Here is an 11,724-nt window from a genome sequence, read left to right on the forward strand (position 1 = left end):
TGAAAACATTAAACCAGAAGGATAAATAGCAACTAAGTAACTAAACCAATTAATAAGGTGGATAAATAAAGAATACTATACCTGTTTGCATTAAAATTATGCAAATTTACATGCTGTACAGTCCTACAGTTTGATAAATACATTTTTAAATAATGTACAGTACTATCTTGGTAATATGAGTTATTAAAACTGCATGTATAGTAATTACAAAAGAAAACGTTGTTCAAAATAGTTTTATATTAATTTTATTATTTTATTATAATATTATATTACTTTATTATTGCAGCCCAAATCACAGCAGAGAAATTCTGTCATTGCTTGACATGTCGTGTCAACACATATCTGAAGGTAGAAACTTTGGAAGATATATGTGATTTAAAATCTCACTTATATATTTCTCTCTATTCTCATCTTTCATAATATAACTGAATAGAATCTTTTACATTTTCATACTTTATTTTTTATATCGTTTTACACCTCATTCAGAATTTGTATTTGACATTTCAAAAACCCACCATAAACAATTAGATAATTACACCTCATTTAACAGTCAGTTGCATCATGTTTTTTTCATTGTCTTTGTTGTTGAAAACAATTTCGCTCCCTTGATGTTTGTGACAACAATATGGTGCATTTTCCAGCTGGGCTTTAAGGGTATATTTGCATCATTCTGTGTTTGTAGAGACATCTATGAACTTTTCTCTCAGAGGAGTAGAAATGATAGGAGCCTTTGCATCAGCCTGTTTTTCAGGTTGCATCACATCACAGTTCAATGTTACAGACCTGAGACCCCCCCCCATTACATTCTTACAAACAATAAAAACAATATATATATACATATATATATATATATATATATATATATATATCTTGCAAAATAATATAAATATGTTGTTCTATTTGTCAATTGAACTTAGATGTTGTTTTCCCATCATATGTTGCTTTGTATTTTGTTCAGGCTTAAGCAAGATGATATAACATTTAGGGGCAAAAATGCAGAATAGTAAACCAACACTTGAGAATAAAATAGCAAATATCTCCACAGCTACTGTGAATTTTCCAGGAGAACTGACATAAGCTGGAATAAATGTGATCCATACGGCACAGAATATTAGCATACTGAATGTGATGAATTTTGCTTCATTGAAGTTATCAGGCAGCGTGCGAGCCAGAAAAGCTAGAATGAAACACAAAACAGCCAGTAGGCCAATATAACCCAGAACAGCCCAGAAACCTAGAGTAGAACCTAGACTGCACTCGAGAATGATCTTTTCCTTATAATATTTCGTATTTTTCTGGGGAAACGGAGGAGAAATTGTCAGCCATAGCACACAGATTAGAAGTTGTATAAGTGTAAAGGCAAGAACACTGAGTCGTTGTTGTGAAGGCCCAAACCATTTCATGATATTACTTCCTGGAACTGTGGCCTTGAAGGCCATTAACACCACTATTGTTTTCCCCAGAACACAGGAGATACAGAGGACAAAAGTGATCCCAAATGCTGTGTGACGCAACATACAGGACCACTCAGTGGGCTGACCAATGAAAGTAATAGAACAGAGGAAACACAGAGTCAATGAAAAGAGCAGCAGGAAACTCAGCTCTGAGTTGTTGGCTTTGACTATGGGGGTGTCCTTCTTGCTGTAAAACAGGATGGCCACCAGCACAGTTAATCCTACTCCAAACAGTGAGAAAAAGACTAGCACTACACCCATAACTTCTGTGAATGACAGAAACTCTACAGCCTTTAACACACATTTATTTTTCTCAGCATTAGACCAGTATTCCCCTGGACACTGCTTGCAGTTATTTGAATCTGGAAAGGAAGTTGTGTTTACTATAGTTAGAGTTACAATGAAAATTATTTTATTTATGAACTCCTTTCATAAAAAACTGCACCCTGAACAGTAAAAGAAAAACACAAAAAGAGCAGCTAACCAGTTTTCTTTGGACCTTTGAGATTGGCTGAAGATTACCTGTCTCATTGCTGATTTCTCCTTCTGCACATGGAATACAGTCATAACAGCAGACAGGTCTTCCTTTCAGCGCAGCCTTTCTAGTGCCTGGAGGACAGCTCTCACTGCACACAGAACTTGGCTTCTACTTAGAAACATACAATAAGTTGTACAAAGTTATTTATATGTTGATTCTGAAGAATAGAGATACAAATACAAATGCTAAAAAGTTCTTCAATGCCCTCTGCAGTTGTGTTTCTGCTTTATCAAAGGTTATTATCACTTGCACATTCAAATCACATTAATTTGTTTTAAAACACCAATTAGGCATATAGTTTGCTAAGGCAAATGGTTTAAATTATTATTTTAATTAATAATTGTTGTTTTGTTTTGTTTCTTTTTCTACATTTTCTGTCCTGAACTCTGAATAGAATGTAGAGCTTTAAAAAGCATTTGGCGATTAATAAATCTGCCATTATAATGTCCTCCTTTACTGAATTATAAAGTCCTTGTGTCTTAGATGTCAGTGCTAGCAGTTGCCTTTTTTAGATTTTGACATTATGGTAACCATTTAAAACTTTAAAAAGGGCTGCTTGCCTTCAGCTTTCCTCCAGCCCAGATTATGTTTTCAGTGTTAACCACAAAGTGCTGGTCAGGGGGTAGTGAGGCATCATAGTATCCCACTGGTTTAAACTGAATTGATCCACCAGAGTCCTGCTGCCAGTTCACAACTTCATATTGGGCTATTGTGGCACCAGTGCTGTCAAACCACACACGATCTCCCATCTTTACGGTGAAGTTCACCTTTTTCAGAGCCTCAACCACCTAGTAAAAAGACAAATTAGCTTTTATTGAGAAATTGTGAGTCATTGTCACCCTGAAATAAATATCTCTTTGATATCAGTTTTTGTTTAGATCTATTCCATTTTACCTGTTGTGGTTGTATTATCAGGTCTTTCTCACAACCTTCTGGTTCTTTGCACTTCAGTAGACTGTGTAGTGAATTAGCCACAGCATAAACTGCTTTATAGACATTGCTTGAAAATCTATGTTCAGGCACATCTTCATTGTAATTTTTCAATGAAAGTAGATCTTGATATTTGCTGCATTTTAATTTAACCTGAGAATCATTCCCCTGACTCTGTGAGCATGGAAAAGCTGTGTCCCAGAATGCTTTTAGAACATAATCTGCAAAACCTTCAATATAGATTTTTCTCACTGCAAATCCCAGTGACCCTCCCAGCACACGAAAAGTTTTTGGAGTGATTAAACTCTTTGAAGTTATCCACCCCTCCACACCGACCATTTGGAGGCCAGTAATGTTCTGAATACTTAGCTGATCGATAAGTAAGCCCATCTCAAGAAATGAAATAAATGCAACAATCACTTTTGCAGTGCTTTTTTTAATTGTGTCTACGACTTTTTTGAGTTTTTCTGCCTCTGTTCGATAGAATTTCACAGAGTACTCCACACAAATCCCCTCCTTCTGTGCTGTATTCAGAAATATTGCCATTCCATTGTTTCCATAGTCATTGTCACTGTTCACAGCTCCCACCCAGGTCCAGCCAAAGTGTTTGACAATGTAAGCAAGTGCTCTGCCTTGATGGTAATCACTAGCAATAGTCCTGAAGAATGAGGGGTAATCTTTCCTATTACTAAGACATTCACAAGAGGCTGCATGACTTATCTGAAAGAAAGAAAGAAAGAAAGAAAGAAAGAAAGAAAAAAGACAATGGAATGAGTTCACTGTATGGTGATCTTGTCAGACCTTTTTTAATTTCCACTTACCACTGGAATTTTAAAAGGTCCTGTAGTTCTGGACAGAATCACTGTGGCAGAAGACTCTGTTTCTCCAATAATGGCATGTATAGGAGACTGTCCATTGCATACGTCCCCTGCTACAAACTCTGGACCATTCATCAGTCCCATAGTTGCACTCATAGATGACATTCTTGAACTACAGGTATCATAAATTTTGTAGCCAATAGAAACATTTGGGAGTAAACTTTTACTTCTGTTAATCTCCTCAATGGCAAAGATCATGATTTGAGCCAGACGAAAATCTCTCAGATTCACACTGTGAAAACATTAAACCAGTAAGTATCAACTAAATTAACAAACAGATAAAGACAGTGGTAAAGTAATGGACATACATGTGTACACTGTCTAAATTTCACATGATATAACAAACCTGGAGCATGATAGAAGCTGAGGTTTTTGTGTAAACTCAAATGAAGGTAATGTCTCTATGCTGTGGATTGGAAAAAGTGCCCCAATATTAACATCTCCATTCCTGAAAAGTAGTGGGTACTTCGGGTCTCCAAACATTCGGCAAGGAACGTTGCCTGCCTTTGCATGAAGCAGACTGAAAAGCAAGAGTGTGTAAAGAAAGAGAAGCATCCCAAAGATTGAGCTCAACTACAGCTGCCAAATGTATTTGACCTGATACAGTATTTGCACTTTTAAAGACATTATTATGGATGAATGATTGTGAACATGGCCAATTACCTCATAGGTCACATGAGGCAGGTCAATCACAGGTCAAAATGGTCATACTAATTTTACAGTGTCTAATTTTCTTACACTGTTAAAATGCAGTAGATTTAAAACTGGATATTGGATTGTTAGTTTATGCTGTGCACTCAGTTTTACCTAGTTTTAAAAACAAACTCTAAATGCCTTCCACATGTAAAAGCTCTAACATATTCTCTGTTATTTATTTATTTATTTTTTTGGTCTTGTTATATATATATATATATATATATATATATTTATTTATTTATTAGGGGTGTGACGGTACACAATACCTCGGTATTGAAGACACGGTTCAGTACGAATTCAATACAGGAGGAGGGAGAAAACTAAACATAAAATTGCTATGTTTTTATTATTAAACAGTGGTTTACTGAACAAACTGTGTCTCTGTCTGTAAATAAATTCAATTATAGTTAACATTTTCTTAAGGATAAAAAAAAATCTATCTCTGCTAATGCTGTAAACTATATACGAGGAGCCCTTTCTTGCACATTACTATAATATTAAAGGTTACAATTAACAACAGAGCCCAATTTATTAAATTATCGCTATTTATTTTTAGATAATAATCAACACTCACATAAAAATTATGCAAACATTTAAATTGCATATAAGGCAGTTTTTGCATTAATTTCTAAATCTGTTTCTACTCCAATTGGATGTTAAAATAGGCTATATTCATTTACACAGTGGCTGTCATAACTTGTTTTAATTACAGATTTATTTAAACATACATCAAACATATACATTAAATAATTAAGACTGGTTAAGTAAAATATAATAAATATATAGGCTAATATAGTGCATATATGCAGCGAAAGAGTTTCTCTAGCAAACTAACAAGCTATGGACACTGAATGGCATTTCTGAGGTAAATGCTACATGACACATTGTTTACAAGCTGTTTCATTGATGTCTTTCAGATGTTGAAGCACCGACTGAGCGATTACACAAGATACATTTCAGTAAGTTGCACTGTATCTTTCAACAGAGCTGTTATCTTAGGAAAAGCACGTTGCAAAAATTGGGTGTCAATAATTGTGGCCAACGCGAACTAGAGAAAAACATTTATTTAGTCCTCAAACCATTTCTGAACCATTTTTGCTTTGTGGCAGGACACATTATCCTGCTGAAAGAGGCCACATCCACCAGGGAATTCCTTTTCCATGAAAGTGTACATTGTCTGCAACAAATCTTAGGTAGGTGGTACATGTCAAAGTGACATCCACATGGATGGCAGAACCCAAAGTTTTCCAGCAGAACACTGTCTAAAGCATCACAATGCCTCCACTGGCTTGCCTTCTGCCCATCCTGGTGCCATGTGTTCCCCAGGTAAGTGAAGACATGAAGAAAACATGATTCATCAGACCAGGCCACCTTCTTCCATTTCTCTGTGGTCTAGTTCTGATGCTCACGTGCCCACTGTTGGTGCTTTCGGCGGTGGACAGAGGTCAGCATGGGCACCCTGACTGGTCTGCGGCTATGCAGCCCCATACACAACAAACTGTGATGCACTGTGTATTCTGACATCTTTTTATCAGAACCAGCATTAACATTTTGAGCAATTTGAGCTACAGTAGCTCGTCTGTTGGATTGGGCAAGCCTTCGCTCCCCACATGCAACAATGAGCCTTAGCCGCCCATGACCCTGTCGCCGGTTTACCACTGTTTATACTTTGGACCACTTTTGATAGATTCTGACCACTGCAGGCCGGGAACACCCCACAAGAGCTACAGTTTTGGAGATGCTCTGACCCATCTAGCCATCAATTTGGCCCTTGTCAAACTCGCTCAAATCCTTACGCTTTCCCATTTTTCCTGCTTCTAACACATCAACTTTGAGAACAAAATGTTCACTTGCTGCCTAATATATCCCACCCACTAACAGGTGCCGTGATGAAGAGATAATCAGTGTTATTCACTGTCATTGGTCATAATGTTATGCCTGATCAGCGTATATAAATAAGGTACGAGTACAGTGCACATTTTAGGACTTCTTCACACCTCAGTCATACAATGAAGAGGCGTCATGCCTCAGACTAAAAGGCTTCAGTCACTGGACAAAACGGCATCGCGCCTCAGACTGAAAGGCTTCAGGTCTCAGGAAAAACAACGTCAGGTGTCAGGTCTCGTACAATTAGGCATCGGACAAAACAGCCTCAGACCAAAAGGCTTCAGACCAAAAGGCATTGGATGAAACAGACTCAGACAAAAAGGCATCAGACTAAAAGGCATCGTTAAAATAGGGCCCCTTGTCTGGAGACCCTTAGCCCGAAACATATTGACCCGAGGCAGGAATTTGGGTCTTGCTGAGCCTTTGATTTTGATGGACCTGAGCACTCAGAAACTGTATAATCTCCCTAAGTTTTACCATGGACTGTTCACTGTGTGGGGGATGTTCCATAAAAAGAGAATGACAAGCTTTAAGTCCCCTGTCATGGCTGTTGAAAGAGCCAGTAGTGCATGGAACTCGCTTCAATGTAGAACATATAGCAGGACCATTCATGATGCAGTTGTTCTGTTCAGCTGGGATTGTCATACTGAGACATGTGGTTGATCTATGTGGACCTAATTTGATCGATGCTGCAGGTCTAACCTCTCATGTGGGAGTTAGACCTATCAGGTTCATTAATCAAGTGCTCAGCACTTGGAAGTGTGAACTTACAAAAACTTAACTATATTTACTAAACAACTAATGGATGGTTAACTACTGTCAACCAGTTGTTGATGATTCTTTTCCTGCATTGACTCTTTTTCCTGATTTTAAAGACTGCACTGGTCAACTGTTTAATGTCATGTGTGGAAACTGGTCAACTGTTTAATGTCACAAATGAGTTTAATGTCATGGGTGGAAAAATCATGAATAAATGTTTGTTAAAGTTTTAAATAAAGGCAGACTAAATGGTCAGGCTGACACTCCTTGGAGAGCTCATCTAGGGCTTGACAATGAGGTCAGACCTGTGTGGAGAGCAATATACAAACCACCGTTGACAAAAAGTGTAGGAGATTTACAGTGGAGAATCCAACATGTCATTGTGGCTGTCAGTGCTTTAATTTCTGTTATTAATCCCAATGTAAGTGAAAATTGTCCTTTTTGTTTGCAGATGGAAATGGTTTATCATTGCTTTTTGGATTGTAGCAGAATGTTTTTTTTTTTTTTGTTTGTTTTTTTTCCAGTTGCTACAACAAATGTTTATCATGTTTGGAGAAAGGTTTTTAAACATTTGTTTATTCTTGGTTCCCATTCAGTCAGTCACGTTCGATGTTACGTTGATACTGACGTAATGGGCTCTGGCTTCGGAGACCAATCACCTCCAAGTGGTACAAAACAAGTCAATGGGAATTGGCCAGTGAGATTTACATGTTGGCCCACAATGGGACTGGCCTACTCACTTCCACTCATACTTTTGCTTCGGAGCCGAACGGTTGTGTTGATCGTTTCTCTCTCGCCTCAAGTGCAAATTTCCAAAGGAAACTACTAGAGCAAAACACCAATTTTAATCGCTTGGAGTCATCTCCATCAACAGCAATTTTCATTGCTTATTTGTTTTGTTCAAATGGCTCACGGACCTCTCTCTGGCTGGTGGGAAGGCGCATTCAGCGGTGTGTGTGTGTGACAGCGTGCTAGCACAGGATGGTGCGGCACTCAATCCTGCGCACTTCAGCTGAAAGAGCAGTTCCTACAAGAGCAAGCACGGGCATTCAGTGTCTTTTTCAAGATGTTATTTCGCCTGTGTGTTTCTGGATGTGGTCGTTTCCTGACCTCATCTGATGGCCACGATTGCTTTCTCACATGCCTGGACAAACAGCATGGCCTCCACCGTGTCCCGAAATTGGTTTCTGGGTGCGGGCCGTGCCGCCCCAATGCCATTCTATCCGGAGGTGCATGAGGAGGTTTAAAAGGCGTGGAAGGCACCTTTTACTGTCAGAAACTGTTCTACTGCCTCCTGCACTCTCACTACCCTCGAGGGTTATGTAGACATTCCACAGGTGGAGCGTGCAATTGCTGTGCACTTGTGCCCCCAATCTGCTGCCACCTGGCGGAATCGTGCACGCCTCCCTTCCAATGCGAGTAAGACAACGGCAGCCCTGGCTGCTAAGGCTTACTCTGCTGCACGAGGGTAGTTCTGAGCCAGGGATACTGCAAGAGCAGCGCACGGCAACTGACCTCACCCTCCGGGCAGTACAGAAGCAGATGGAGACAATTAATCACATCTTGCCCCGGCGTGATGTTGCCACCGTTCCGCCGTGGGCTGGCCCCCAACCTGCTCATCGCAGAGGCAACAGCCGACACCCCTACACAAAACATTAACTGGAGGAGGACAGATGCACTCCCATTCACCAGCCGAGCAGAGCAGTCGCGGCAAAACTCCAAACACGGAAGCGACTGTACACACAGCCGCTATCCTTTATTGACCCACAGTCATGTTCAGTCGAAACAACGGAAGCCAAACCACATCCGGGAAATGACGCCTGCCCAGGTACGTAAGCAAATAGCTTTTATAGACAGATACCAATCAGTGACGCAAAAATACCTGCCGTAACCACTCAACTCTGGAAATCATACCTATCTTACCTGTTATGCCACATATAGTAACCTTGTTTAAGTCTTTACGGAGTCACGAGTTGTGATTGAATATACATATTATCAACATACTAATAATGTCCCTTATTTTGAATGGAGATGGGATGTTGGAGGCGCATTGGTGACTGTATGTGATTCAGGGAATTTGGTGTTTAATTGATAATAAAAAATTTAAAAATCCTGTTTTTTGGTGTGTTTTTTTATGTTTATAACTTAAAGTGTTTTGAAAAAAAGTCTATCTCTTTCAATAGTTAATTCAAATAAATGCTATATTTCATTAATTCATTCAAATAAATGTAATCTTGCGCACTACTTTATCTCTGTGTCTGATTCAAAGTGGGCAGAATGCAAGATCTAACAAGCCTTAACCAGTCAAATATTGCACTGCAAACATCAGTATGCTGGCAAATGCCCATGGTATAAGCGGGATAATCCATGTCTAGCTGTGCATTAAACTTAATTTTTCATTCTCACTTAATTTGATGACATTTCTTCCCAGAATAGATTTACAGCTCAAATTGGCTTGCAGCATTATAGCTTTATTAACATTTCAACAGTGGTGGATAAAGTACTTGAAAGCCATACTTGAGTAAAGTATAGATATCTTACCAGAAAATTACTCTGGTAGAAGTTAAAGTCACTGTTTAGAATATTACTTGAGTAAAAGTTTTAAAGTATGTGATATTTTTTGTATGAAAAGTATTTTATTGATATTAAACGTACTTATGTATTGAAAGTAAAAGGGCAAGTAAATGTAAAATACAAAAGGCGCAAAAAATTATTATTAAAAATTGTTCTATACACAGTTTGAGCAGCAAGATTGTGTTCAGTTTTAATTCTTTCTTGCATTTTGTTTTCTTTGAATTAAAAAAAAATGGCAAAATGTAAGTTTTAAATATAAAAAATACTAATATATATTAATTATACATTGATCATTCATGTTAATTCATAGTGCATTATAACTAATGTAAGAGACAAATATAAAATGTTAAAATGTAAATGTTGAAATTAACAATGAACAATACTTTTATTAACCTTATTTAATGTTACAAATGGACTCTTATTGTAAAGTGTTACCATTTTATATAAATCCAAACAGTCGTGTTTAAAAAATTTTCATCTTTACACACAAAGGCATAGCATAGGCAGTGGTGTATAAAGTACTCGAAAACCATACTTGAGTAAAAGTATAGATATCTTACCAGAAAATGACTTTGGTAGAAGTTAAAGTCACTGTTTAGAATATTACTTGAGTAAAAGTTTTAAAGTATGTGATATTTTTTTGTACTTAACTACGAAAAGTATTTTTTTTATATATTAAACGTACTTAAGTATTGAAAGTAAAAGTACAAGTAAATGTAAAATACTAAAGGAGCAAAAAATATTATTAAAAATTGTTCTATACACAATTTGAGCAGCAAGATTGTGTTCAGTTTTAACTCTCTTACATTTTGTTTCTTTGAATTAAAAAAAAAATGGCTAAATGTTTATTGTAATTTTTAAATATAAAAAAATTCTAATATATTAATTATACATTCATCGTTCATGTTAATTAATTGTGCATTATAATGTAAGAGACAACTTTAAAATGTAAATATTGAAATTAACAATGAACAATACTTTTATTTAATGTTACAAATGGACATTATTGTAAAGTGTTACCATTTCATATAAATCCAAACAGTCATGCTTAAAAATAACCATCTTTACACACAAAGGCATAGCATGGGTCTATTATATGTATACTTTCACACATTATTTGCCTCTATTTTAGAAAACTTGATGATTATCTAGTCAAAATGTGTTACAGTGGCGATAAAAAAAAGAAAGAACTGAAATCGAATACATTTCTGATTTGATATGTTTCTGTCGCTGCATGATGAGGACACAGTTTAAATATGCAACTTCGCTGGATAACGAATGCATAACAGCGAACAAATGGATATAAACTAATGCAAATAGATGGTAACAATCGTGACATTAAACAGTTGGTGTTTCTGTCACATTGTTTTAACTGCTTGAGGTACTACTAATGTTAGCATCCTCTCAGCCTCGACGGCAAACATACTACTGTTCTCCACTAATGCAGCATCTAGTCAACAAACTAATTACTTTATAATTATTTGAAAACATGTACTGTAGTGTAAACTGTATAACATACCGTTTTGTTGTCTATGATTTAAATCCGTTTTTGAAGTGTCCCGCTCTGTGCAGCGCGCAGCCTCACGTCACGTGTCAAAACAAACTCTACGAAGCATCAGTGATAGTTTTTATTTCGCCTCTAGAGGCCGCTCTCGTACTGTTTAATGACCGCGCACTCTTCTCAGCCGCTCCAGCAACGGACGCAACCCGGAAAATGAAATCAACCGCGGTTGTGCAGCACTTGTTTGCAAATGCTTGCTTGCAGTCTGTGTTATTCCGACTTTATTTTGTAGTAAGTAACGAAAATGCTTTGGGAAAATGTATCGGAGTAAAAGTATACATTTTATTTTTGGAAATGTAGTGGAGTCAAAGTAAAAGTTGACAGAAATATTAAAACTTAAGTAAATTATAGATTCTCCCAAAAAATACTTAAGTACTGTAATTAAGTATTATTTCTTCGTTACATTACACCACTGCATTTCAACAAAGATGTATAACCTCTAAATGT

At 37.1% G+C, this 11,724-nt stretch overlaps 1 protein-coding gene across 1 annotated transcript; it reads right to left on the minus strand.

Annotated features, from left to right (window-relative positions):
• Positions 1-896: 896 nt before the first annotated feature.
• Positions 897-4,443, minus strand: LOC127500310 (extracellular calcium-sensing receptor-like). The gene is made up of 6 exons (XM_051871410.1): positions 4,147-4,443; positions 3,744-4,032; positions 2,887-3,642; positions 2,553-2,780; positions 1,977-2,100; positions 897-1,816 (listed from the first exon to the last, which is right to left on the minus strand). Exons 1-6 carry the CDS (start codon positions 4,353-4,355, stop codon positions 897-899), a joined length of 2,526 nt encoding a protein of 841 aa, XP_051727370.1. The 5' UTR covers positions 4,356-4,443.
• Positions 4,444-11,724: the final 7,281 nt, after the last annotated feature.

This window comes from Ctenopharyngodon idella, chromosome 18 (genome assembly GCF_019924925.1).
Source record: "Ctenopharyngodon idella isolate HZGC_01 chromosome 18, HZGC01, whole genome shotgun sequence".
In the NCBI taxonomy this organism is placed as follows: Eukaryota; Metazoa; Chordata; class Actinopteri; order Cypriniformes; family Xenocyprididae; genus Ctenopharyngodon; species Ctenopharyngodon idella.

Bases quoted from the DNA above. Each gene is read 5' to 3' on its own strand.
- LOC127500310 (XM_051871410.1), bottom strand. From the start codon at position 4,355: ATGCTTCTCTTTCTTTACACACTCTTGCTTTTCAGTCTGCTTCATGCA. The intron at 3,643-3,743 runs GTAAGTGGAAAT...TCTTTCTTTCAG, and splicing joins GACCTTTTAAAATTCCAGTG to ATAAGTCATGCAGCCTCTTG. The intron at 2,781-2,886 runs GTAAAATGGAAT...TCTTTTTACTAG, and splicing joins TGATAATACAACCACAACAG to GTGGTTGAGGCTCTGAAAAA.